The 27,779-nt window shown below is 39.2% G+C and overlaps 5 protein-coding genes across 11 annotated transcripts in view; 2 read left to right on the forward strand and 3 right to left on the reverse strand.

Annotated features, from left to right (window-relative positions):
• Positions 1-25: 25 nt before the first annotated feature.
• LOC106657747 (serine/arginine-rich splicing factor 1) lies at positions 26-2,369 on the reverse strand. Its single transcript, XM_014379421.2, has 3 exons — positions 1,848-2,369; positions 1,012-1,399; positions 26-945 (listed from the first exon to the last, which is right to left on the reverse strand). Exons 1-3 carry the CDS (start codon positions 2,018-2,020, stop codon positions 754-756), a joined length of 753 nt encoding a protein of 250 aa, XP_014234907.1. The 5' UTR covers positions 2,021-2,369; the 3' UTR covers positions 26-753.
• A 904-nt stretch (positions 2,370-3,273) lies between these two features.
• On the forward strand, positions 3,274-7,527 carry LOC106657742 (apoptosis inhibitor 5). The gene is made up of 6 exons (XM_014379413.2): positions 3,274-3,709; positions 4,379-4,540; positions 4,626-4,791; positions 4,872-5,227; positions 5,337-5,528; positions 5,608-7,527. Exons 1-6 carry the CDS (start codon positions 3,623-3,625, stop codon positions 6,298-6,300), a joined length of 1,656 nt encoding a protein of 551 aa, XP_014234899.1. The 5' UTR covers positions 3,274-3,622; the 3' UTR covers positions 6,301-7,527.
• Positions 7,528-7,612: 85 nt separating this feature from the next.
• The window catches only part of LOC106657740 (hepatoma-derived growth factor-related protein 2), a 95,269-nt gene continuing 75,102 nt past the window's right edge, over positions 7,613-27,779 (reverse strand). For all 6 annotated transcript variants that reach the window (XM_014379411.2, XM_014379410.2, XM_014379408.2 and 3 more), the window contains 4 exons: positions 12,791-13,159; positions 8,181-8,527; positions 7,957-8,109; positions 7,613-7,832 (listed from right to left, as the gene is read on the reverse strand). In XM_014379411.2, the coding sequence (XP_014234897.1) occupies positions 7,632-7,832; positions 7,957-8,109; positions 8,181-8,527; positions 12,791-13,159 (1,070 nt within the window). In that variant the 3' untranslated portion in view covers positions 7,613-7,631. The remainder of the gene's footprint in view (positions 7,833-7,956; positions 8,110-8,180; positions 8,528-12,790; positions 13,160-27,779) is intronic.
• Positions 9,342-11,445, reverse strand: LOC106657743 (RNA 3'-terminal phosphate cyclase-like protein). Its single transcript, XM_014379414.2, has 8 exons — positions 11,339-11,445; positions 10,911-11,261; positions 10,602-10,841; positions 10,351-10,517; positions 10,107-10,281; positions 9,878-10,028; positions 9,690-9,794; positions 9,342-9,621 (listed from the first exon to the last, which is right to left on the reverse strand). The coding sequence occupies exons 2-8, from the start codon at positions 11,035-11,037 to the stop codon at positions 9,474-9,476; spliced, it is 1,113 nt and encodes a 370-aa protein (XP_014234900.1). The 5' UTR covers positions 11,038-11,261; positions 11,339-11,445; the 3' UTR covers positions 9,342-9,473.
• LOC106657739 (tyrosine-protein kinase Btk29A) overlaps positions 15,386-27,779 on the forward strand; it is a 99,941-nt gene continuing 87,547 nt past the window's right edge. The window contains exons 1-3 of one of the 2 annotated variants that reach the window (XM_023462611.1): positions 15,386-16,842; positions 22,390-22,628; positions 23,057-23,083. In XM_023462611.1, the coding sequence (XP_023318379.1) occupies positions 22,458-22,628; positions 23,057-23,083 (198 nt within the window). In that variant the 5' untranslated portion in view covers positions 15,386-16,842; positions 22,390-22,457. The remainder of the gene's footprint in view (positions 16,843-22,389; positions 22,629-23,056; positions 23,084-27,779) is intronic. The other variant, XM_023462612.1, reaches the window with a different exon arrangement.

The following is a 27,779-nucleotide window of genomic DNA, read 5'->3' on the forward strand; positions in this document are numbered from 1 at the left end:
TAGATCTAATTGATTAAAATTATGCTTGAATGACTATTATGGTTTAATAAATAAAAAATTATTTATATAATTGAGTTATTTGAAGTTATATTGGAATTTGAAATGTTTCAGTACAATTAATTTTCAAAGTCTCTTACATTTCATTAATCTTATTTCTAGTCTATTCCATATTTACAAGATAGAAAATGATAGTCTTCTTTGAAATTTATCACAAGCTTATGGGTTATTATTTTTTTCAAAACATTTTCTACCTTGTTGAATAGTTTTTCATGAAACATATCAAATATTTGATACTTAGCATTTCAGTCACGATTCAAATCATGAGTTCAATTTAAGCCAAAGTTCGTTTCCGAATTATTTTAAATTTAGGAGCATAGTCAAGTGTACAAAGTTCTTATATAACATAATTCAAGATTCACATTTTAATTACAAATATTCGCGGAATGTATCTCATGTATGTAATTTTTGAATCATATTTGTAATTAAAAAAATACCATACCATTAAAAAAAAAACATTAAAAATTCATATTAGGGCAAGGTACAGGTGAACCATAAGCTACTATTAGTTTCTATAATACATAATTGAAGTTCGTTGGTGAATATTTGAAGAGCTCCAAACACAAATGCGAATATGCTTTATTAAAATTTTAAGATTAATTGAAATGAATTAGTGAAAGTGTTATAAACTGAATATAGCTTAAAGCACTGTGCTGGGTCGTTCGTACAGAGTGCATTATTTGTGATACGTACACTCTAATCATATGAACGTGATCGTGAGCGGGATCGCGATCGTGAATGGTTTCTTCTTACAGGCGAGTAAGAAGGTGAACCACGACGACGTGGGCTGTAGCTTCGGGAACGGCTACGACCTCTATCTTTGTCTTCGCTGCGACGATCACCACTTCCACCATGGTCTTCTTTGACTCTGATATAAGTCACTTCACCCTATAAAAGTTGTTACCTCAGTACTTGTAGAACAGTTAATTTGTGTGATGATTGATAAAAATGTACCTCATGAGATCTGAATTTAGAGTCATCAAGTTTTTTGACAGCATACTTCATATCATCATAACGTAAAAACTCAACAACTCCAGTTCCATCTTTATAGACATCAGCGAAACAGACATCTCCAGCCTCCCTCATGTGATCTTTCAAATCTTGCCAACTACCGGATGGTGGTAAAGCTGTAACAAGTACTCTATACTGAGATCTTCTGGCAGGTGGACCACGTCCTCTTCCACTATCTCCACCTCTGCCTCGACTGTTGTCACCTCCTCTACCACCACCACCACCTCCTCGGAAACTGCTGCTAGGTCCTCCTCCACGAGGGAATTCTACTCTCAAACGGTATCCATCATAGTCATATCCATCTCTAGCATGAACTGCATCTTCTGCATCTCTAAAAATTATTGACAACCATAAGTTAAATAATAGTGTCAATTTTATGATAATAATTCTTATGGAACACAGTATGCAATAATTAATTTGTAAATATTGCACGCAAGGGTATAAAAGGTACTATCTTTACTCATATATATTTTCATACTCTTGACAAAACTGTTTACTAACAAAAGATTTTGAAAAATATAATGATAGTGCTTGGATTGAAGCGATATAACAATTACACACTGATATTGTTTTCATTTGATTATAAATAAATGAATAGCATGAAAACACATTGTATTATCTTACTTGCTGCCACAATTATCCTTAAGTTTGGAACAATTAAAAGTTAAAGGTAAGCGGTCAACATGAGTAAATATATAATAATAATAATAACTTGAGATATATTTTTAGCCTCTTACTAATAGTTCTCATTGAAGGTACCACGTAGAAATCATAATTACCTCGGGTCGTCAAATTCAACGAATGCAAAAGGAGGTCCGCGTCGGTTTTTCAAATCGACAAAGGCGACTTTTCCAAACTTGTAGAATAGGTCCTGGATATCTTTGGTGCGTATGTCTGGCGGCAAGTTACCAACGTATATTCTGCATTCGTTACGACTGTCGTTGCGGGACATGTTTCCTCTGTGTCTTTCTTGAAGAGATCAGAAGCTTTATAAGAACGCTCCCTTTTGCTTCTCTCGATAGAGTCCGGGCACTTTCGGAGCAAGGTTGGCGTTTAGAGATTTAATACTCACAATGATTCTCACGCAAGTAAACGCGAGAGAATGACCGGAAACTTTCCAAGTTCCAACCGTCGAGGTTCTTTAGGCGAGTTTCGAAACAAGATGGCGTCCGAGTGTGGATTTTTGACGTGCGTGTGTTTGCTTATGTGTGTGTGTGTGTGTGTGTGTGACGAACACAATTCACAAACACCAAATTTTATACGTAGGCAAGAGCTACAATAACAATCACGCCGAAACTAAAGTAAAATATTTTTCTTCTTTTTTCAGCTACCTGCACCACTTACATTTTTTCTATTGCATCGTTCTATAAAATGATCAACATTAAGTTTTCTACAGAATTGGACAGAATTTTTATTGTAATTTTATCATATACGTTCGGCCAATTAGTATGAGGCCTCGGGTTTTTGTTGCCAAAAGGATAAAATATTTACAAAAAAGTAATCAATAAGAAAAAATTTTTATAGTTAAAAATATTTTTGCATTAAACATGTTAATAATTTTAATATCTTCCTAAGGACAATTGCAGTGTGTACTGTGTACATGTGATTCGCATGTGATAATATGTGTGGCTGATAGGGCAATGCCAATGTTGTTCAATACTCGCAAGTATCGATTGTAGTATCTTCTGATACTTTTTGTAGAGACAAGTATTGATCGATGCAATTATAATTTCAATATTGTGCACGTTACATTTCATTAACGACTTGAAGATATTCTATCTCTATGTCCTTACAGGTATATACTTCCTATGCACCGTACGTAAAGACTAAAGAAAACTTAAATAATGTAGTAATCGATTAATCGATATTGAGAAACATCGATATGTTTATATCGTCCCTGTTTACGTTAGCGCTGCCGCCTACCGCAGCACTCTCAAAAACAGCACTCGCACAAGGACGGAATTCTAATTCTTGTAAAGATGTAATTTAAAATATCTATTCTAAATTTTTCTTTTTACAATCATTTGAATAAAAATATGACTACCGACACAATTATATTTTTATTTTAACGAATGGAAAAAATATTTTACAATAGATATTTTATAAATTATATTTTTGCACGAATTTGAATTTTCCGCTCACTGCGGCTGCTGTTTTCGAGTAATTTCGAGCCCGTTTGCCGCAGTGTTGTTCGTATCGCCGGCAACGCCGCCACTTCACTACGGCAACTGTAGGCAGATTCTTTCTCTTATATTCTTCGAGACTACATTACAAGTCTGTTCTTCAGCTAGTTATCGTCGTCGTCGACTTACTCGTCCCACGATTTTTTCTTGAGAATAGTTATTAATTGTTATTTGTGTACCGCTTCCTAACTACCTATTATTTTCGTTATCATAAAAAGTTCATTATCTTCACTATAACTTACATAATTTTTTTAATCATCCTCGCGGATTTTCGGTTTCGTGCGCGTTGAAGTGTGTTGCGAGCCGAAAAAAAAACTTCGTGTCGTTTCGTTCGTTGCTATTTTCATCAAATTCCACGATCAATCACAATCATGAGTGCAGACAGTGCCAGTCAAAGCATTCAAAAGCTTTACAAGCATTTCGGCGTTCTTGCCGACGCCAAGGATAAACTTTCGGAGGTAAGTTTAGTCTCGAAACATCTATTTCCCTTACTATAAATTAGTGCCCGGCACGTGTTTCTCGCTTTTAACAATACTCGACTCGATACTTCATACTTCTTGACTTTCGCCTCACGCGACGCGGCATTGTAACGATGATGGCGGCGGCGCACTTCTCGTGTCTCGCGTGAAATGATCTTTATTAAATGAAAACGTGTTTGAGGCAGTTGTCACCACCGTAAATGAGCCAGCGATTAATTCTGATTGCTCTGGGCGTTTATTGTCAAACTATTAACTCATCATAACATCTGGAATTAAGCATTAGTTTGATCAATTAATTCGGGGAAAAAAAAATTTCAACTCTAATGTTGATCTTGTAGAGGGCGCTGCCTTTGTTTTTCTGGCCTCTGGATTCGGGCATTCCCGCTGGGTTATTGTACTATTTTAAGTGTACCGCCGGAAAGACAAACCTAATCAAAATGATACGATAGATTCTCCGGAAATACGAAAAATATGGATTTCTTTAAATAATAATATAAATAATGAAAATTTAACCTATCGTCCATAAGATTAAAGTTTTTTTGGCCAAACACGAAAATTGATCATAAAAACAATTTACCAATAACATAATTTCAACTATAACGAATTAAATATTTTATGAACAATAATTTATAATTCAAATTTTTACAGCATGAGGCAGAGTATTTGGAAATATTGAAAGCTGTTAAAGGTTGCCCTAAGGAAAAGCGATTAGCATCTCAATTCATTGCACGTTTCTTTAAGAACTTCCCAAAGTTAGCTGATAAAGCAATTGATGCTCATTTAGATTTGTGCGAAGATGAAGACATTTCTGTAAGTATTTTCATCAAGATATATCACATTTTACAGATATGTTTTGATAATATTCTGTCATTAATTTATATCTTATATCTTATAGATTCGTAAGCAAGCTATCAAGGATTTACCTGCCCTGTGTAAAGATAGTAAAGAACATACAGCAAGGATTGCTGATATATTGGCTCAGCTCTTACTTGCTCCAGATCCATCAGAATTAGATGTCGTGCAAAACAGCATTATGACTTTGATTAAGAATGACCCTAAAGGTAATAATAGATCATTTTAATTGAATACATCTTTTAATTAACTTATTTTAACCAACTGTTTTTTTATTTTATTTTTCTAGGAGCTATAAATGGATTTTTCATTCAAATCTTGAATGCAGAAGATGGTATCAGAGAAAGAGTGATAAAGTATTTATCTTCAAAGTTGAAAACTTTAGGTCGCGAAATTATAAACAAAGAAGTAGAAGAAGTCATAATTTCAGAGTGTAAGAAAGTGTTGCAAGATGTAACTGCTGATGAATTTCATAACATTATGGAATTATTAGCATGGACAAGACTTGGATCAACAGTTTCTGGTCAACAGGAATTGGTGGATATTGCAGTTGAACAAGCAGAGTTAAACATGCCTTATACCAATAATTTTGAACAATTCAGTAGACTAATACAATGTATTCAACATGCTCTTCCATACTTTAGTGTAAGTATCAAAATATTTTGTACTAACAAAATACAATATTAAAATTTATTTTTTTCATTTTTAACCATGAAATGTTATAAAACTCATGAAAACAATTTTTAAATTACAGTCACAAGTAGATTCTCAACGATTTGTCTCATATGTTTGCATGGAAGTTTTGCCACATTTATCATCAATTGCAGATCCCAGTGGTAAAGATGTTCAATTAGAACTTCTCAAATTACTTGCAGAATTATCAGAGCATTGTGGAAAATTAGAGAAACCAGAAGAAAAAGTTGAGCAACTGTATAAAACCTTGGTTGTAAGTATCAAAGATTATAATAAATTGAATTTTCTACCTACTAAATAATATTGGTACTAACAAATGTTTTATATTGCAGAATTACATGCCTCTCCCACCAGATTCGGATATTACTGAAGTACCAAAACTTCAATTCAGCCACGTTGAGTGTTTAATGTATGCTTTTCACAAAATTTGCAAGCAAGCACCAGAATTTTTGATTAAGGATCCAGAACAATTAAAAGAGTTTAGGCTGCGATTACAGTATTTTGCTCGGGGTATTCAAGGTTATATCAAAAAATTGCGAGAAGCAATTCATGGAAAAAGTGAAGAAGACCTGAAATCCAAGGAAAATCAAATTAAAGTCATAGCTTTGAAAACAACAAGTAATATTAACACACTTATTAAGGATTTGTTCCATTCGCCACCCAGTTTTAAGAGTGTGATTCATCCCTCATGGAAGACAATTATTGTACAAGAGAAAAAAATAGACAAAGTGACCACAGGAACCAAGAGACATACACCAATTACATTTGGTAATGGAAACAGCAAAGATAATCACGATAATACAAACAATTCTATAAAAAGAATTAAATTAGATAATCAAAGAAACAAACAATTGTATACACCACCAAGTGGTAAATACAGCTCTAATATCTCACAAAACTATGGTAATCGAGGTGGAAGATTCCAAAATCAAAACAGATTTCAGAACAACAAAATGAATGGTGGACGAGGTGGATTTAGACCAAACAGAGGTCGCGGCGCCTGGAGAAAGAACAATTCATATTAGTCTAATTCACAAATTTCGCATATTAAGAAATTAGTTTTTTTATTTTAATTATAAATGACCAGGTAGGGCCGAATCGTAACAAAACAAAAAACAACGCTACATTCAACTTTAATGATAAAACTTTTTTACTGATAGTTAATACTAAGAGTTTCTTAAACTTAGTAAAAACTCAAAATGCAAAAGTTTTCTTAATACGTAATATTCATTGAAATATTTCTTTGTAAAAAAGGATCTTGAAGAAATTTATTACCAATTTAAAAAGGGAAGCAATGAATTGGAAGAATGCTCAATCGACTTTTCCATTTTATTTGGGGCAATTCCTGTCAAAAAATACTGTATTTTAAAACGGAATGTATAAAGATTAGTACGTGAAATCGGAAAAAAATTTATAAAAGCTTACAGTAATGCAAATGAGAGGATTTTTTCACAAACAAATGTTTATGATAATGCGATTAAAAAATTGCTAATTTGTATTAGCCACTTGAAAATACGGCCAATTGAAGGAGCGACACAAAAATCTAATTAGTGTGAGATAACAGCGAAGTAATCATTATTAGAAAGAAACTTATGTAATTGTTCCGAAAGCTTTTTCCTCTTCCTAGTACCAAAAATATCCTGATCTTCCTAATTTTTCTGTCAATCCACATTAGAATTATCACTTTCATTAATTTATATTTGTCTACAGGAATATGAAGATGCTGAAAGGAATGTTCAATTAGTCACAATTGCTGGCGGTATATTAATATTTTTTTGTAATCAAAAAACTGGTGTATAAATTAGATTGCTTTGTATTGCCAATTTTTAATTTTTTAGATATTTGTATTTATTGAAGATTTTTAAACTACTTGACCATTAAATTCAACAATCATTTTTTTGATTACAAATTAACAATGCATTTATTTCGTTGCAGCTTGCAGGGAACATTTGAGAAAATACAATTAACATATTTGAATAAAATTAACTCTTTATTTTCAGCTTTAAAAGAAAATTCTGTTGAGAATTTTAAATTTTCAGATCATTAAACAGGAAGCGATTATGAATAGGTATGCCCCATTAGTCATTATCAATTTACAGGTGAGTTTTAAGCTTTTCTCTCCTGAAATTCCTTCCTTTCCCTAAATTTATCTACATAAGTATATTACATAGAGCTTTCGTGAATATTGTATTTATATAAGTCTGTAGATACACTTCAAATTAAATAAAAGTATTTCTTACTTTAAATGAAAACAATAATTTTTTTATTTCCTTACATAATAAACTTAGCATATAGTTAGCATACTATATAATACTTATTAAGTTATAATTACAATAAAATGTAACATTAAATGATTTTAATATACCCCACTTGATAATAACATATCATCTATCTCTTTGCACATTATTCTATCACTTGGACTGCAGGGATCAACAGTTCTTCTATCTGTATTTTCATCGTTGTCCACTTCCATTGCCTCAGTATTCACCATCAATTTAGAATCTGATTCAGATGGATCTGGTAAAGATTGCAGTGCATTTTGAACAATTTCTTGAACCTTTTGTGAAAAAAATTAAATAAGTTTGATACACAATTTTTAATTGTAAAAAAAATTAAATAATATTTTTTAGAGATACAGATTTTAAATAACAATATGATAATTAAAAATTTTAACTACTAACCTTTTCCAAGTGTTTTTGAAACCTAATAGATGTCTCTACTCTTTGACGTTTTTGCATTTCCATCATTACCCTAAGAGTTTCCCGAGCTTGATGTGGCCTGAACTCATTCAAAAGATGATGAATATGAATAAACAATAAACTTAAATCTTCCACCTGTAATGATTAAATAATGAATATAATAAATCGTACACTTCAATTCATGTAAATGTAGAAAAAACAATTACCTTTTCTGCTCTCTTAGAACTTTCTGGACATAACATCAAAATATCAATTAAATCTAAGAAATTAACTAATAAGGAATGATTTAGCTTTTTAAGCTCTCTTCTTCTGTCAAAATGTTGTGGATATAATCTTTTAATACCCTGAGCTTCTAATGGCCTAATGATAGGGTCTTCAGCATTAAAAATATTTCCAAACATGGTATAATTATCATGAACTGGAAGGGGTGGCCTTGGTGCTCTGTTTCTTCGAACATTTTCATCTGTATAAAGATTTATATAATGAACTGGTGGAAGAGGCAACGAGCTCACATGAACAGTATCTGAAGAAGCCATTTCTTGTGCTGCTCTATCTGTTAATGATCACAAAAAATAAACAATTTATTAAAGGATGAAATGAAAATTTCACTGCACAAAGTATCATATATGATTCAATTTGAGTTTGAGGTTAAAAATAACTTACAACACCGATTTACTATCACTTTTAATATTCTACGCAGAAATACGTAAAAATGATGTAAGCAGAATAAACCGGGAGAAAGTAACAGTACTAAATATCAAACTGTGTTAAAATTCACTGAGTGAATAATGAAAACGTATCAATTTAATTGAGGCAATGAACAGATGACAGAAGATATGTACACTTGTATGGTGTAAGGGGAATATCGTGCAGACTGCAGCGTGCTAGGACGTCTCCAGAATCGACCCATAGGCCATAACAGCTATACGCGGCTGCCGCATGCGCTTGTTAAGTCTGAATATACCATGACATGTCTATCAGCGCCCCTGTCAACGGTTTCAAAACAATTTAAAAAGATGCATTGCAAAGTAGAAACTCTGTAGAACCTGTTTTGATGCTTTATAAACGATAAAGTGTACAAAACCAAACAGATCTTAATAAAAACAAAACTATAATGTCGCAACCTTGATAACGAGATTTTTCGATTAGTTAACTGCAACCAGAAAATATATCGACTAAATGAAGATGGCAAGTATTTAATTCTAAAAAAATGTTACTCATTATATATGGGAACTTCGGGGTAATATGAATAGAGTGAATTTTCATGAATCAAATTATTACGTTTAATTAATTTATTTTTAAAAATCAATTCAAGAAAATATTTGGAAAATTTATCAAGTAAAATAAGTACCATAATTTTAGTTTGTTTTATTTTTTTATTTCTCAAGCTTATAATCATATATTTTGTATTTACAATATGTACAAAGCATTATCTTTGAGATGGTAGCATTTGCGTTTAATTATATATCTTATATAAAAAACAATGTGTAAAGTAGAACTTAAATGGCTCTTCTACTCATATTTGAAAATCCTATTCCGCTGCAAGTCATATGTACTTGCTGCAATTGATTGCCTTCATCATCAGTGACATTCGCTAGTCTAAAAGTTACTCCAGTGAAGACTTTCAAGTCTCTCAAAAATTGGATCCTGTAAATAAAATTTATTTTTAGCATTTTTGCTTGCATTTTTTTCTGAAAAAATAAAAGGACACTTACATTGCTGGAGTAAAGGGTCCTACTACTACTTTGGATACATCACGCCCGCTAAAAGCCATGAAAAGAGCAGTCATAGATTGGAAAGGACTATCCACAGTGCCATTCCTAAAAATCATATTGTATAACAAAAATTAACAATGACCAATTATAAAAATATTGACTAACAGTTGATCGTTAAAATATATTACCTATAAATTTCATCAAACAATTTATTAGCTGCTTCTTTGCCTATATCTTCGGGAAAACATGGATCAGCATTAGGATCCCTTATTGGTGAAACAGCCTCGCCAGAATAAAATATGCCATTAATTGTTTCTGCTGTGAGAGTTATGCCAAAACCTAGATAAGATTTTATTTATTATTATATAATAGATTGAAAGCCATGTAATTGATGGAATGAATTAAAATAATAATTACCTGGAGATTTTCCTCCGGATTTTCCTTTTTTTTCATCTATATTTATGTAAACATCTGGAATAAACTTTAACAATGATCCTTTTGCTGTTTCAATCATACGGTGAGGAATACCTGGAGAAACTCTAACACCATAAGCTATACCTCTGATTCTTTTAACTAACCCACTGTCTTTTAACTAAAAAAAAATTATACATTAGTTTTAAGTACTGGCTTTTGGATTTCGTAAACTATCAGCAATACTTACTTGAATAGTTTTTAAAGATTTCACCGTTGAACACTTGAAGAAAACCTCACCTCCTCCATTTGGTGCTGCACCTCTTTTATTAATAGTTAAAATTACTTCATAGTCACCAGTCATAAATCGCTTTAATACAGGTATTCCAGAATCTTTTATTCTATCAACACTTGGATCTAAAAATTTTGAAATGTTTTTCATTCATGCAATTGTCAACACAATAAAAATCACAGTTAAAATGAACTGTACAATATACGCACCAATTTCATTACTTGTAACTCCTCCCAAAGTTAACTCCAAAGGTGTTTTACAAAAAGGTGCTAATTCCATAGCAGCCTCTAAAATATATCCTATGCCTCTGTCAAGGCAACATTCGTGCTTCACTATTCCTCCGATCAAAATACCTGGCTGGTATAACACTGATGTACCAGTTTCACTGGGGACGATCCTCGCGCCGTTCGTCATCTTGTCGACGAATCGCAAAAAATTAATTTCAAATTCTGCAAAGAAAATCATTTATAAATACCCGAATAATCGTATTGACAAATTATTCAAAATTAAAATCTAACCTCGAAGTCCTGGATCATCGTCGGTGGGCCGAATGTCAGAAATTCTAACCGTTTTACCGGTTAAAGTTGCCAATATTATACGATATCTGAAGGACCGATGTCCTTTGAATTCTAATACATTTGCCATTTTACTTCAAACGATTAATCAACAACAAACACACGTGGTAAACGACTTCTGCTTTTATACGTAACGTAACGTGCTGTTACCGGCTTAAGGAGGCTGTAGCGATGCAAGGTGGTTCTGTATTAAAGCGCTACAAGCGCTAGGCTATGTGCGTTACGCAGCGCCCAGTGTTAGCATGGCAGAACATAGGGAAAATGTGTTGGACTCTTAGTATCTTTTTTATTTGCCTGCGGAAACACCCATTTATAATTATATCATTCGAAAGCTAATGAAATTTCCTATAACATATGTTAATTTCATTAACTTGTAAAGAGATTTGAGCTCACAGTACACTAACAACTGCCACTTCCCATTTGATTCAATGTTAAATGGCCAAAACTTCGAATTTCATTATTTCCCAAATTTGCACGGAAACCCCCAATTTTTTTTACCAAAAATCTTGTAATTTCATGAACTATCAGTGGTTAAAATTTCACTCCGGTCTAAAGATTTTTTCAATATCGCTACAGCCTCAGGCTCTACGGGTTACTTCTTCATGTCACATGTGACTCTCCGACTGGAAATACAACGCCGGCGCAGTTATGGGCTGAGCTAGCCACCTGATTTGATCATGTGCCGCCGACGCGGTTCAATACAAACACGGATATTTAATAAAGCAATGAGAATCATGACAATAGTAACAAAATCGGTAAGTATTGATTGAAATTATTTTTAATTTGTGTGGGTGAGTTGATAATTTTAATTTTAATCATTAAACTTGGAAAAATGTCTACTTTAATTGCTTGGGGATGCTAATGTTACGTTTGGAAAAATGTTTTCTTTTACCACAGCTAGAAGATTTATATTTTTAGGGTTACAACTTAAACAAAGTTGTTACTCCCTTTAGAAAGATTAATGAATTTAGATGGTTCAACAATTTTTTTTATTTTTTAAAAGAATTTATTTACATCGCAGAGAATCCATTTAAATTCTAATTGCAAAGAAACTGTAAAAATTAAGTCTTTAAACTAAGAAAAAAAAATTGTTCAATACTCCATGCGTAATATATGGTTTTTCTAACTTTTTAGTTACATAAAATCAGGTTTTATGCACGAACTGTAAAAAAATATCGTATGCAACTAGTGTGTGAGGAGTATGACTCATCTAAGAGTCCTTTCGTCCTCGCTGTGCTCGGATGAAAACAACTCCTGGATGAATCATCTTCTTCGCGCACTTGTTGCATAATAGGTGTACTATTTTAACGGTATTGCAATGTATAACTCCACCGTTTCAAATTTTTTGCTGCCTAAATAGACTAGTAAATAAAACATACTTTCATACTTTCATACTCAAAATGACATAATTTATCCATGATGAGCTTTAGGCTTAATTAACTAAGAAGTATGAAACATTTGCTTTTTATTCAGTGTCCGGAAACTAATATGTTTACTCTATCCATATAAGGCACAGAAAATTTGATACAAGTTCGGTAGTTCGCATCAAGACTGCAAAAAATAAGTATACAATGGTACGTACGATGAAACATAGTAATAATTAAAATGTATGTTTGGCGTCGCTAGCAAAGTATACAAAAAAATAAATAGAAATAATTACATTTAACAAAGAGAATAGTTCGAAAAATCAATGAAATAACCAATAAATGTACAATGTGCATAAATAGTACATTTTTCAAATGGTGCAGTTGTGTTTTTTAGTAAAATGAGGGATTATAATAATCCTGTAACTAGTTTCATTCAGTAATTAATAATTTGCTTACCCGTGTCGATAGTTCTCGGACCCGGATAATTATCCGAGACTTTTTGCGACTTTGCTGGTCTAAGTGCTTCGTCAGGTATTTTATGCTCTGGAGCTGCTTTTGGAATAGATTCTCCTTCGTTGACCTGGTCGATGGACCGCTTATTCTTCGGCTCAGATAATTCATGCTCTGGAGCCGCTTCTGGAACAGATGCTCCTTCTTCGACCTGGTCGATGTCTTGCTTATTCTCCGGTTCTGGAGCTGTTTCTGGAACAGATGTTCCTTCTTCGACCTGGTCGATAGCTTGCTTATTCTCGGGCTCAGACTTTCGCGATGATTGTTCATCATCGCTCGATTCGTCACTAAAGCTAGATTTCGGGAGAGGCCGACCTGTAATCGTGAAAATTTGTTCCGTTTATAAATATTTATTACTCAAATGCATCGTTAATAATTTTACAGCAAATTAAAATCAATGCAACACCCTATGTCCAAAGGGTATGAGTTTTACAACCAAAGTTCAGATAAAATTAAAAACCATTTTAAATCGAATCTTAAGTTTAAAAATCAAAGATAAAAATATGCGCATCAGAATCGATATTCAGTTGGCCTTTACTTTTTGTCAAAATAATTGGGCAGTTATTGGATTAGGAAATTCCCAAACGAATTAACGCATGACTATATCGCGCTTTCGATCTCTCGATCGTTTCGAGGTAATATTTTTCGTTAGTCGAAAAATGCCAGTCGATTTTCGAAGTGAATAATCATGCATTGCCGAACTTTTTTCTTCGTCTCTCCTTCTACCTTTCTCTCTTTCTGTTTTTCTTTTAATTTCGACCTCCCACACGCCGCGGTTGCCAAGATTCTTTATTGAGAGATTTAATTTTTTTTTTTGCACGCTCATGCACGCGTATGACAGACCAGTCAATAGGTCATTATTCTAATCAATCGGCAAATGTATTCCTTTTTACCGCGCCGAATTAACTGTTATTCTCCTCTTCCAATTTTGTTAAATACGATTTCGACATTTCGCATCGATCGATCTCATCGATTCGGGCAGTTTTGATGATAAAAAAAAAATCTTTTTTTTTCATTTCGACGAATCCGCCGAGGAGAATCGAGGATTTATGACAGTCGCGCGTAGGAGTTTTCTTTTCGGTCAGCATTAAAAAGTAAAAAGTAAAAATGAAAAAATAAAAAAGAAAGAGGAAGAAACCAGCCGATATATGGCATGCGTTGCTCCGGCAGATGAGTCATTTCTAACGAATCGTCGTCCGAAAGGCGCGCGCGAACGAGCTCGAGCTGCGAGCGAGCGAGTAGCAAGAGAAGCGCGCGATAAGAAAAAGAGACAGGCAAAAGCTCGGCTCGTTTCCTGCTCTTTATGTCATTATATATACGTCTTGGTACGTACGCGTGTGTGCAGCGATGGCACATTATAATAGTTGAATATGTAAAAGGTTCTCTCTCTCTCTCTCTCTCACTCGTAGCTTATAAATATAATAGCTCTTTTTGCATTCAGACAACGGCGTGTATTAAGGTGAAACCTCATCGACGCCTACGCGTGCAACATACACGTACACACATGTACGCATGCACGCAAATTTCGAGCTCGTCTGGATAATTCGGCTGAAAATTCATTATCGTCATTATCATCATCATCATTTTCGTCGTCATCATAATCTTGCGAGTGAATCTCTTCGATGACGATTATCATCTCCGAAGTGCGAGCGAGAGAGAGAGAGAGAGAGAGAGAGCGATTAGTCCTCGTCTACGTATAGAGGCTTATATAATGCAGGTATTATAATACGCATCGATAATCACGCGGATGCGGCGTAGAGTGAATTATACGAACGAGCAAACCCAGAGATAGATGTATAAGAAGAGGGAAAGAGAGACTCGAGAAAGGTGAGGTCGAGAGCTGGAGCGCGCGTTAACTCTCGAGACGCACACGCGCGCATCTTTCAGGCGAGCCTCACTTATATGGACTATATGAGATGTATAGAAAGAGAGAGCACAAAATCATGGAAAGACCGGCTCTCTTTCTCCGCTATACATCCTATAGATACATAGACAAGTTCGAGTCTCTTCGCAATGTATATATTCGGAGCGGCTGCGTATGTGTAAGTAACGCAGCACACGCACATATACTCATGCAAGCATCTACTTGAAAACCTCCTCATGCTGGATTGCTTATACACAAGTTAAATCGCGCAACGCCGCCGCCGCCGTTGCCGCCACCACCACCACCACCACCACCACACCACCACCGTGACAGACACACGCACGCACATGTGTATGTATATACGGCGCGACGACTTGGAGAACTCGTGCTGCTGCTGCTGCACAGGCCCGCGAAAGAACGACGACGACGTCGAAGTATATAGGAGAAGAAGAGAGAAAAGGCAAGAGGAGAGAAAGAGAGAGAAAACAGAATACACGTATATATGTATATATTCGCAGCGTATGTATGTATGTACGTATATAGAATCGAGGGGCCCGCAGTTGTGTATATGTATATATCCTTTCTCTCGGGCAGCAACAGCAGCAGCCATCCAGCCAGCCACAGAACAGCCCAACAAACCAGCGGCGGCGGTGGCGGCGACGGCGGCAGTGCGTGCGCGAGAGTATTATTAAGTGTATATATCGCTACAAATATACAGATTTATATACAACGGACAGAGCGAGAGACAGAGAGAGAGAAAGAAAAAGAGAGAGAGAGACGGTGGAGGAACAGCCGCGTCGGGTGTGCGTGTGCGCTATATGCAGTCAATCGCGTGCTTGCACTCAATCCGCTCGTTATAATACATGTACACACAACGCACAAGGGACATAACATATATATATAACAAAAGTCCGCCGTTGTAACGTTTCGAACGTCGTCGTCGCCGTAGCGCAGTTTTGAAAATTCGAACCTCACGGGTCTTCGGAGTTCGATACCGATCGCCGTTGGTCGCGTTGTTGCGCGCGTACGGCGCCGCTTTCCCGAGAATATCATCGTCGCACGCACATAGTTTCGCGGATTGGCAGCATGTGTTGTTCGCGGCTGCTGCGCCGCGCTCATGCCGCTCGCTCAAACTCGCTGTCGTCGTCGTACACATCCAAAAACGTTAAGTAGTACATTGGACTCGCGTATAGAGCAGTGGCCCGCAGAGTTCCGAGACATGGAGGTAGCCCACAGCTGACACTTGCGCGCGTCAGGAAAGAGAAACGACGGCAGTAGCAGCAGCAGCAGCAGTTCGAGTGAAAGAGAGAAAAAGATCGCCGTTGTCGTCACAAAAGAAAGAAGAGACCCGTCTCGCGAAGAGTGCGTTATACATATATCTATATAGCTATATCTATACCATACATACGTCTCTCCGTGGCGCGGAGCAGTGCCCGTGTGGCCGCAGTGTGTTTATGTGCTCGTGCTTCTGTGTGCGTTCGTGCATGTGAGTGCAGTGTGTCTGTGTTTCTATGTGAGTGTGCGTGTGTGTTCGCGCGTGTGTTTCCAATGTGCATTTAATTCACACACACACGCACGCGTATATGTATATAGTGCAGTGTCCTCTGTGTCCGCGAGTGATGTTGCATTTATAAATACTGCCTGCCTGCCTGCCTGCCTGCGTTCGATATGTATATGGTTTTCAACTGCCGCGCGATAGCAGATAGCGATACGATACAGGCAATATTATATATATAGGGAGAAAAAAACGTAGCAGCGTACGCAGGCGAACGAAAGCGAGCAAGAGCGAGAGAGTAATAAAAAAAAAAAAAGAAAACAGAAAACACACGCAGCGCAACGCACGAGTATCAGCGAGAGATCGAGCGAGAAGCAGCAGCAGCAGCAGCAGCAGAGAATCGCCGATGTTGCTCTTTTCCGATTTAATCCGGCCGATGATTATGGAGTGCTGAACCGGCTTCAGATATATAGCTGGCAGTCTATACTATACGTATATATAACTGACGGCTTTCGACAACGACGACGACCACGACATCGACATCAGCAGAAGTGCAGCAGCGCGAACACGCACACGAGGCACAGAGGAAAATCTGCACCGCGAGTCGGCGACGCTTGTTATCGTGTTTTTCTTTGCATGGTGAGCATCTATCTATAATACATCTCTTCTTTTTCTCCTTCCTTCTTTCCCGTTGAACTGCGGCACACGCGCATTATTATCATAATACGCGCATCATTTTCCTTTTAATAGATTCATGCTCTTTTCTTGAATTTATTCTGCTTCGAGTCGCGAGTAGTAAGTAGCCTGCCTGCAGAAATAATGCACGTAGCACATGTGATGCAGAGATGTAAGTAAGCTATAGGCGAAAATCGCGCGCGCACGTTCGCATGTTTGTTTATGCCTCCGTTATCGCGCCGTATAGCTCGATGTAGCGCCTTCATAAGTATACCAATGCACACACAATATAATACGAGTGGGATTCTTTTTGATCGTGTCCATTGCAGCGATAAGAAGAATGTGCCACTGCACATAGCGCTTATTATTCGCAATATGTATGTACGACGATGATATGTAATAGCGCCGATGAAAAGTACATGTGCGAGAAGTGCAGCCGATCGACGAGTCGCCACCGCCGCCGCCGCCAATGTAATGATTGTCGCGCCGATTGTCTCCTTCGTCACTGTATTTAATAATGTTTATAATGTGTATACGCGTACGCACGCGCTGGGGTCATATAATAGAAAACTACACTTACGGACTTGTCGTTATTATACGAGCCGATCGTAATTGAGCGTGTAATAAAATCATGGTCTCTCTCTCAGCTCTCGCTGCTGATGCTATTGCTTGTTGCTGCTGCTGCTGACCCATGCCAAGCAACGCACACATACTGCTGCTGCTTTGCAACGCGTGTTGTATATAACACACCTCGTAAAACTGGTTTGCTTTTAGTCTCTTGGTTGAAGAGAGAGAGAGAGAAAGAGTGAACGAGAGCGAGAGAGAGAAAAAAATCTGCCAAAGTATTTTCGATTGCACACTCTATTACTCGCGCTCCGCCATCGCCTATTAGGTAGTACTACACTGTGTACACACACATCTATCTATAAAATGCGATATGCTCTCTGCAGCATTGTATATGTGTACACTTGTACACATATTTTGCAGGCCACGCAGCGGCATATGTATACTTTAATGCACAAAGAGAGCAGTTGAACAAACAAATAATATAAGCATAGAACATAACACGAAGCCTATATATACGCTCGCACATATGCGCTTGATAAAGTTAGGGAAAAAAGAAACGGACTTTCCGCGACAGCAGCTTCCCCTATATATTATGTATATATAGAGAAAACGAGCAAGAGAGCTAGAGAGAGATAGAGACAGACACAATGCATCATCGCGCGCGCGGCGCCGTGATACGTCGTTTTCATTGTTCGAATTTGTGTGTTAAACAGACTATTATAATAATGCGGGAATTTATATCGAGAGAAGAAGCGTGAAATATGAATTTTCTTCTTCCTTTTTTTCCCCTCCTCGCTCTTTTGACCTATCTTATAATACTTGTGTGTATTTGTGTGTAATTTGTATTATACTCGATCAGCTTATGTTTTATACACACATGTGGTCAATACACTTCATCATAATACACATCCGTGGAATATTTTACTTATCATCATCCAGAGTCGTTGCCTTCTTTTTTGTCTTCTATCTGTATATTACGAGCACACGTATATCTCGTTGTATAATATTCCTCCAGGGTCCCGTTTGCTCTTTCTCGCGCGCTTACTCCGCGCAACACGCTTTGACACGATCGTGGTAATATATACAGAAGGAGGCTTTAACAGTTGAGATATCGGCTCGCTTCCAGCGAAAGTTCCCTAAATTAGTGTTTACGTGTGACACAACGGCACAAGATATTATATTTTTTTATTCACACTCATACATGTGCAAGTATCGCGCGATATATATATTACCACGTAAAAACCTTAGCTTTATCTTGCGTAAGTGCGCGCGCGAACGCGTATATAATGTAAGCTCCAGCCTCACCAATTTGTATACATATGCAGCGTAAACGCAGATTAAGAAAGATATCTACGGCATAACGTTTAATTCGAGTCTCGAGCAATCTCTCTCTCCAGGCAAACATTCCAAAAAAAACTATATTTTTTAAGCTCGAGCCTGCGAAATCTCCTCGTAGTCTGTGTTTACTCAGGCCTTGCGGTTGAATCAAATTTTTCCTCTCTTGGCAACCTTTTTTAATTTTTATTACTTCAGCTCGTGGCTCGTGTGCTCTCTCTCTTTCTCTCTTCTTCTATAAATACATCGTCTTGAACTTTGAATGTACATAATTTATTATCCGCAAAAAAAAAAATAAAAAAAAACGTCGCACACCGTGGCTCGGCATTTTCGATTAGTACTGACTCTCTGCTATGTGTGTGACAGGACTTTTAAAGCAGTCGAACGTCTCTTGGGACAGATGATATATAAATACGCATTAATATCCTCGCTAATTTTTTCCAAACAATTTCGCATTATAAGCTCGCGCTTATAATTGCGTGCGAGCCGTGGAGAGTGAAAAACGTATACAAATTAAAACATAATAAATAATTTATTCGCGCGCAATAATCGGCGTACTGGCGAGAGAAAGAGAGAGAGAGAGAGAGAGAGAGAGAGAAACAATACTCACCATGGCTTATATATTGGACGAGAAAAAGCATACAAAGCACATATACACGCCGGCGCAATCGCTCGGGCGCGAACAAATGCTCATTAATATTTCATTTATTATAACAAGATCCGTACGTACGATTATTTTTTACGCTCCTATACGTCCATACACACGTACATACGTACATAGCATACAAGCGCTCACGCCCCTGTGATCTTTTCATTTAGGAGCAAAATATTATATTATGTATCAATATAATGTGCGCGCGGCGGCAGCAAAATCCGAAATTGATCGCGCTCAACGACACGCCTGACCCAAATCAATTATCGAAGAGCAGACGAGGAGTATAAAAATCTTATATATTATACGTATATGAAATACAGCGCGAGATCCGACGCGATAATGCTTGGCCTGTATCCTCGCTAGTGTCGCCTTCAAGTTGGTAAATCAGCATAATACACTTGAAATACAGATAAATTCGACTGTTAATCGCGTGCGCGTCGAAGCTCGTAACGTCGCACTATATATATACCTATACTCGAGGCTCTCGGCAGTAGCCGCAGCCAATAACATAATCGTATTATTCAATTTCAATTTAATAAACTGTTTTATTTAGTGTGAGCTACAAGCTCGCAGCCACAGCAGCAACAGCAGCAGGTTAAAATATGCTGCATCGTGAAAGCAGCTTTGCAGCAGGTATATAACATAGAGGCATTTATACATATGAAAACGTGGGCGTGAGAAAGAAATTTAAAGTCTCTCTCTCTCTCTCCGTCTGTGCTTTGGGTCGTTCGCGTGTGTATTATACTACGCGGTGTATATAAGCTGCTGCACTGTGTCGGTGTGTATGTGCGTTTGTGTGTGTGTGCAGCAGTGGCAGTGTCGCGTCGCCGTCCGCGCGCGCGTAAATTTTCAAGGCCATCACTGATTGTTCCTGCCCCTCTTCTCTTCTCTCTCTCTCTCTTTTTCTCTGTTGCAGTCGTGTGTTCCGTCTTTCTCTCATATATATCTATACGTGCGCACACGCTCTTTGCATAATAATGCAACCTGCACCCTGAGCTCTTAAACGCTATATACTATATGCTCTCATGAGTATATGTGTTTGTCTGTGTGCGTCTGTACGTCTGTGTGCACCGTCGCTTTTCCACTACTGTCGCTGCTTCTCTCTGCGGTGCATACAACGCGACCAATTGTTTGTTTTTCCCGAGCCCTGCCACTGCCACTGCTATTGCTATTGCTGCTGCTACTTCTACGTATTATGTACATTTGAAGCAGCTTTTCCCTCGGCAGCTGCTGCTGTAGCGATCCTCGACGAGCATTCGTGCGCTTCTGCGTTATATTATAGGCTGTCAAGCCCCGTATATACCACCACCGGCGATATGATAAGCTTTTTCCGGCTTTCGATCTCGTTCTTCATATTTATATATAAACGCAGCTACTGTATACCATTCGATCTTTATCTGTCAAATGTAAATGCCGTTCGTGTACGCTGGCACATCGCGGCTGAATTTCCTCCTTTTTCTTTCTTCGTTTCTATACATATGCGTGTGTGGTATACAAGCGCCAAGTACATTTACATCGGTAAATATACAAGGGCAAAAGTTTGAAGTTCCGAGTCGCAAGTCAGATATGTACAGAAAGATTGAAAGATAGAGAGGAAGTTTATTCATTCTAATAATTAGCGCTACCATGAACCTGAAGTTTTCTTCGTTGAACTTCGACGAAAAGTTCCAAAAAATTGTTTTTTTATTTAAATTTTATAATCGTAATCTACTGTCATATTTGTTTACAATTAAACCTCCAAACTAAATATGATAGTAGATCACGATTATAAAATTTAAATGAAAAAACAATTCTTCGGAACTTTTCGTCGAAGTTTGACGAAGGAAACTTCAGATTCATGCGCTACCAGGGTGGTATGGTGTGCAAGTAAACGCGATGCCGCAGTTAAAACAGCAGCAGCAGCAGCGGTAACAACAATAACAACACACGAAACTGCCAAGTAAAGAGATCGCTGCAAGAAAGGATTTCTTACAATTAATTCCAAGGACAATTTAAACGGTATATAATAATAAATGCGCAGTCGTTTGTATATATATTATTTGCCTCTTAATTGTCGAGCAATTCGATACGTCTCTCGCTCGGTACAGAGAGCCCCGTGTAAACGTAACGTCCGAAGTATTACTACGAACGTCGTTTGCATAGAAGAGAGACGCGGCTTCATTACAAAAGCGATAGAGCAGCAACAGCAGCAGCAGCATTACAGCTCGAGCTCGCGCTGCGTTTATATTATATTATGCGCATCATACTGTACCGTTAATCCGTGTAACGTTTCTCATTAACGTTCGGGATATAAATGCCGAAGCTCGAGGTTCGACGCGAGACGTCTCATAGACACATGTACTTGTAACCGGCCGAAGTGCGTATTATGATGGGAAAGTATCGGTCGCTTCATCATTGACGACTTATAGAAAGAGATTGAAGCGAGCTACTCCCCCATATAACCGCGATAAATGGCTCGTCTCCCGCTTTTACGTATTATACGTATCACACACACCCACGTAGAGAGCGGAGAGCTCGGAATTATGTGTAGTCGAGAGTAGAAATGGAATTTTTTTTCCTTCATTTTTCCATCGTTATCCGCAGTAGCAGCAGCAGCAGGCTGGCTGATGACGACACGACTACGACACTGCATCCTTTTAATTTGTGTAATTAAATTTTACCGACTCTCGTACCTTACCATTTATACCGAATCGGCCGGCCCCCGTTGTCCGCTGCACCACTGCGCGCTCCACATGGCTGTATTCGCACATCGTACATCCTCGTTAAAACTTGCAAAATATAACTTATACATGTACAGTAGTTATCTCGCTGGGCGACCGCAAACGAAAATACACATTTACCAATTTATCGTTGTAAAAGTTCGCTGCGCGACTCTTCCCAGCTGCACCGACCTTTTTTATTTACTTTATTTATTTATTTATCTATCTATATTTTTGTCACTTTAAATTTCGCAGCAGGTCGTACGCGGCAGCAACAAAATTGACAGAGCAGCAGCAGCAGCAGCAGCAGCAGCCGGGGCGAGATGGCAGGGAAGGACGGTAAGCTCGAGCCCCAGGAGAACGACATCATACTGCAGGGCTTCATGGTGAAGCGCTCGCAGAACAAGAAGCGATTCACGCCGGTCAATTACAAGCAGCGCTGGTTCGTGCTCACCCGTCAGCATCTCGTCTACTACGATGGCTGCAGCAACGAGGTAAATATAGTTATATTATATATAGATAAAACGAAAACCCGTGCGCAACACTACACGCGTATTTACAAATTTACACAACTCGCGCGTTCCCGAATAAGCCGCACGGCAATATATCTCATCTCTGCTTTTTTGCCTCGTATAAAATAGCTTGTTATAATATTGTTCAACGATGTGTACCGCGTGAATTTTTTAGATTCGAGCTTTTTTCGTTTTTTACTAATGTAAAACTACACACTTATCAAAAATAATGAAAGTATATAACTTTTTTTTAATTTTCGATTCTTGCTCTTTGAATTTACTCAATAATTATCTTTGTTTTTCGTAGCTAAATTAAAAACGAATAATAATAATACTCGAATAATTTTTTTAATCGCCAAGCAGCTCTTATAACGTATTCTAACCAAAAGTTTTTTTAATATTTATTCTAGAAAATGTTTTTCTGTCTGCAAATTGAGGTTAGTGACAATTGATCAAGATCATACGATGTTTAATAGGAAGTAAGTTCTTTCCATTATACTTATCATCATTAGACGCATTATACAAAGCTCCACGCACAATTGTTGGTTTAGTTTGCTGTATATTTGCCATTATACATGTGCATACCATTCGTTTGCTTTTTCGAACGCTTTTAGCGTTTCACAAAGAGTAAAGTACATTTAAGTAAGAGAGTGAGAGGCAAAAACAAAAAAAAACGATTGTCGTAATCTGGCGCAGGTATAATAGAAGGTGCATTAACAAGGAAATATACTAATGGTTTTTTTGGTCCTGGAGTATTAGAAAGGAGCTTTCGTTACGCTTCTAACCCACCGCTTCGTTTGTAATGAATTAAAAAATTACTAACATGCCTATACTATCTCAATAACCATCTCTCAACGAAACAAAAAATAAACCAAAAAAAAAAACAGCATGCGAATGAAAACGTAACGCTGAAAATTGGTTGACGGAGAGGATCGCTACGCGTTACATGTTTACAATTATCCTACAGTACCGGGCATAAAACTTCGGCCTGTCTCGTATAATACAAGATACGAAAATAAGATTTATAAAGCCCATAAAACGAGCTTATAATACACATTCATATACGTAAGAGTCGCGCATATTTTATTACACATATATTCAGCTCGAGTGTGTGAGTGTGTGCCGCTGCTTGCACTGCTACGCGAAAGAAAAAAAGGGCCGTTTTTCGCCGACGACCGCAAAACGAATTCATTTAATTTTCGCTTGCGCCGTAAGTGTTTCTTTTACTTTTTTTCTCCTTTCATTCAACATTACCATAATTATTCTCGTCACTAAGAATCTCTCAATATGCATACAATCATTTATGTATAAAATATACAAGCTGTGTGTGCAGCATACATCCACGGGGCGCTCGTTTTTCATTCTCTTTCGGCTCTCTCGCACTACTCTCTTTCCCTAACACTCTTGCCTCTTATTCAGCGATGCAGTGTGTGCCTCGAAATTACAACGAGGAACGAGAAGAAGAAAAAGAGAAATGCTCGCGAGTATAGTCGCACACGTAGGTGCAATCGTGAAACTCGCTCTTTCAGCCCCGTTGCATTTTCCAGCTTGCCGGGCACAAGATGAAACGTCGCACTTTTTGAATAGTTTTTCAGCCGGACCGAATCGCGTGTTTTTGCGGGTAGTTGCATTCGAGTGTAGGTGCCACACACGCGTGCAGCAGTTTATAGAGCTTTCCACCGTGCCGTACCGCTGCTGTTTATGCACAGTGCCTCGATTGTGCGGTTGAAGGAAAAAAAAATTATGCATGAAAAATTGAAACAAGCGAGTAGAGAGAGCGCGCGCGACACAGTAGATCAGTTGTCGATTCCAAAACTTTTTACTTCACAGCTCCAGTGCTGAGCGAGAGTGTTCACGTGTAACGGTTGAGGACATGAGGCGAGAGTGATGGGAGAGCTTGGTGGGGCGACTACCGATTTCCGTGGCTTACGTGTAGTTGCTGTTGTTCAAATCAGTTCAGTAATTAGCCAGCTCAGAGCTAATAAGCAAACATTTCCTCTGCTCAGAGTCGCCCTCGCAAGCTCTCGTCTCAGTCTCGGCTCACCGCTTTGGAGCCCAACTAGACGCAGACACGTAGTTATATTTTATTAGTTTCAATAAAGTTACAGTTGTTACAATAAAAGCTAATCACGAGTACGAAACTTGATTTTTACGCAACACCCAAGTCCGACTCGTCGAGTTAATTATAAACAAAAACATTGGTAGCAGAGCGCGATTAGCATACGCAAGACAATCTAAGTCAAAACAAAAGGAGAAGTTTATCCGTTACGTAGACAGCAGCGATATTTTGGCGCGAAAAATGGCCAGCGCAAAGTTATTTAGCGCCCAAATGAAGTTGGTGAATAATATTGCCAACTTTTTTGAAAATTCTACCACGAAAGTTAATAAGGAGTCCCAGACCCTGGAACATTTCAAGTGTCGCCTCGAGCTGTTGGAGAAGTATTGGGATAAGTTTATGAACCAACATGATGAGCTGATTCCGTTTGAGCAAGAGCTGAAGGCAGAGAAGTATTTCGTGGAGGATTACTATACGCTGATCGAGCTGGAGTACTCAAAGGTGAAGACTGCGATAAAACAAATAATTACGTCGCTATCCGAGAGTCAACAGCAGCCATCCCCAAGAGAAGCTGATCGAAGTACTGTGATATTCGATCAGTCATCGGCGCTCCCGAAACTGTCATTACCAACGTTTTCCGGCCAGCAGGACGAATGGGAGAGTTTTAAACAGCGATTCTGCTCTCTCGTTCGCGATAATCAAGCAATCCCGAAGGTGGCGAAATTGCAGCATTTGCTAAATGCAGTGCAGGGCCCGGCAGCGATGAGACTCAAAGGCATTGAGATCACCGACGCAAACTTTGATGTGGCCTGGGAAAAGCTAGCAAGACGCTACGACAATCGACGAATACGATTGTTCAACGCATTGGAGCACATCATCCAACTACCGACGGTCAAGACTCGGACCGCGGAAGGACTCACGGACTTGATCGATCGTTCGGAGGAGGCGGTCCGCTCGCTGAGAGAACTGCAATGTCCTGTGGATTATTACGACCACTGGATAGTGCATTGCGTGGTAAGAAAACTCGACACAAATTCTCGCGAGACGTGGGAAATCTCGCGCGAGGAGTCGACAGCTTTTCCGACTTACAAGGACCTGCTGAGCTTTTTGGAGCGACGCATACAATCGCTGGAGCAGGTACAGTCGTCGATCGAACCAGCGGAGCACCCAGCCCAGCAGGCCAAAAATCGAGGCAGCGGGCATCGCCGAGTGCTGGTCAACAACACGCTGACCGCGGAATCATCGGACTCAAGAGCTGTACCGGTGTGTGATTTGTGCCAGGCTGGGCACTGGCTGCATCGATGTCATAGATTCATCGCCATGAATCAGCAGCAGCGCTTTGATGTCTGCAAAAATAAGCGCCTGTGCTTGAATTGCCTGCACAGATCGCACGTCGTCGAGAGATGCCCGTCTCAGTCGCGGTGTTTGGTGTGCAAAGGCAAACATCATACGAAGCTGCACACCGATGGGACCAGGAATACCCGCTCAAGAGGATCAAGCAACAACGAGGAACAGCATGATGACGGACGGGATTCAGCGGCGGACGATCGCGAGCTGCGCACGGTTAATGCGCACGCGACAACGACCGATGCTGAGGTCTTGCTGGCTACAGCGATGATACTGGTGGTGGCTGCGGATGGCCGAGCGTTGCCCGTTCGAGCTTTGATCGACCCGTGCTCGGAGAGGACGTTCATAACTTGGCGAATCGCACAGCAATTGAACTTGAAGATTACCCGCATACAACCGCTGAACGTCGTTGGCCTGGGCGCCGCCACATCGTCAAGAGCGCACTCCGAGATGCATTGCAGGGTCAGGTCGGCTCGGCAGGCGGATTTCGCTGTTGATCTGCAGATGCTCGTCATGACGGATTTGACGCAGTGCTTACCGCAAAATAAGCTTTCGCTTGAAGTGTGGCCGCACGTGAGGAGTCTGAGGCTCGCCGATCCAAAGTTTGCCCAGCCGGCAAAGGTCGATTGCGTACTCGGCGCGGATGCATATTCAGCCATCATCTTGGACGGATTGGTCAAAGGACCTGTCGGCACACCCGTAGCTCAGGACACTGTGTTCGGATGGATCCTGACAGGGCGGGCGCTACCGAATGAGACAAAATTCTCCAACTTGGCCATAAGGACTTTCCATACGCATACTGAGCCGGCGATCTCAGCGCAGATAGCAAAGCTTTGGGAGCTTGACAACGTCGACAGCGCGACGCATCTATCTGAGGAGGATAAGCGCTGCGAGGAGCAATTTCAGCTTACCCATACACGAGACGATGCCGGACGATTCATTGTGCGACTGCCTTTTGCGCGGAGGACGAACTTGATTGGCTCACGATCGGCGGCGCACGCCTGCCTGGTGAGATCGGAGAGGCGCTTTCAGCGAGACCCGCGGCTTGCTGAAGCCTATACAGCCTTCATGCAAGAGTACATACGACTCGGACATATGGAGCTGGTTCCGGACGCGCAAATCAATCGGCCCGGTGCCTACTTACCTCATCATGGCGTGTTTCGCGCGGACAACCCGGACAAGATACGAGTTGTATTTAATGCATCGCATAAGGCAATGAATGGTATCTCACTTAATGATACATTATTGCCGGGGCCGAAACTACAGGCTGACATTACGGTAGTAGTGTCGAATTGGCGGCATTTCAAAGTAGCGGGAACGACAGACGTCGAGAAAATGTATCGCCAAATCCTCGTGCACCGGGACGATGTCGATTGGCAACGAGTGCTGTGGCGTGCCGACCCATCGGAAGCTGTGAGGGAATACCGATGCACTACCGTAACCTATGGCACTGCAGCTGCCCCATTTCTGGCGTTGCGAGTGATGAAGCAACTGGCTGAGGACGGATGCCATGATTACCCGGAGGCTGCACGTGTGCTGTCACATCAACTCTACGTCGACGACATCTTCTTCGGAGCGGACTGTGTCGAGGAGGCTATGTGTGCGCGAGACCAGCTCATCGGCTTGCTGGCGACGGCTGGAATGAAGCTTGCGAAGTGGGCAGCGAGTGACCGCAGCATCATTCAGGACCTGGTGACGTCTTCCCCCGAGTCGGTCGCAATGAGGATGGA

Source organism: Trichogramma pretiosum, unplaced genomic scaffold (assembly GCF_000599845.2).
Source record: "Trichogramma pretiosum strain Unisexual culture from Peru unplaced genomic scaffold, Tpre_2.0 scaffold79, whole genome shotgun sequence".
NCBI classification, from domain to species: domain Eukaryota; kingdom Metazoa; phylum Arthropoda; class Insecta; order Hymenoptera; family Trichogrammatidae; genus Trichogramma; species Trichogramma pretiosum.

What these genes read in the sequence shown, in the direction of transcription:
- LOC106657742 (XM_014379413.2), top strand. Translation starts at nt 3,623, where the DNA reads ATGAGTGCAGACAGTGCCAGTCAAAGCATTCAAAAGCTTTACAAGCAT. An exon ending in ATGCTCTTCCATACTTTAGT is followed by an intron (nt 5,228 to 5,336) that starts GTAAGTATCAAA and finishes TTTAAATTACAG; the next exon opens with TCACAAGTAGATTCTCAACG. An exon ending in AACTGTATAAAACCTTGGTT is followed by an intron (nt 5,529 to 5,607) that starts GTAAGTATCAAA and finishes TTTATATTGCAG; the next exon opens with AATTACATGCCTCTCCCACC.
- LOC106657747 (XM_014379421.2), bottom strand. Translation starts at nt 2,020, where the DNA reads ATGTCCCGCAACGACAGTCGTAACGAATGCAGAATATACGTTGGTAAC. An exon ending in GTTGAATTTGACGACCCGAG is followed by an intron (nt 1,400 to 1,847) that starts GTAATTATGATT and finishes AATAATTTTTAG; the next exon opens with AGATGCAGAAGATGCAGTTC. An exon ending in CTAAATTCAGATCTCATGAG is followed by an intron (nt 946 to 1,011) that starts GTACATTTTTAT and finishes CAACTTTTATAG; the next exon opens with GGTGAAGTGACTTATATCAG.
- LOC106657743 (XM_014379414.2), bottom strand. Translation starts at nt 11,037, where the DNA reads ATGGCAAATGTATTAGAATTCAAAGGACATCGGTCCTTCAGATATCGT. An exon ending in CGATGATCCAGGACTTCGAG is followed by an intron (nt 10,842 to 10,910) that starts GTTAGATTTTAA and finishes TTTTCTTTGCAG; the next exon opens with AATTTGAAATTAATTTTTTG. An exon ending in AGTTACAAGTAATGAAATTG is followed by an intron (nt 10,518 to 10,601) that starts GTGCGTATATTG and finishes CAAAATTTTTAG; the next exon opens with ATCCAAGTGTTGATAGAATA.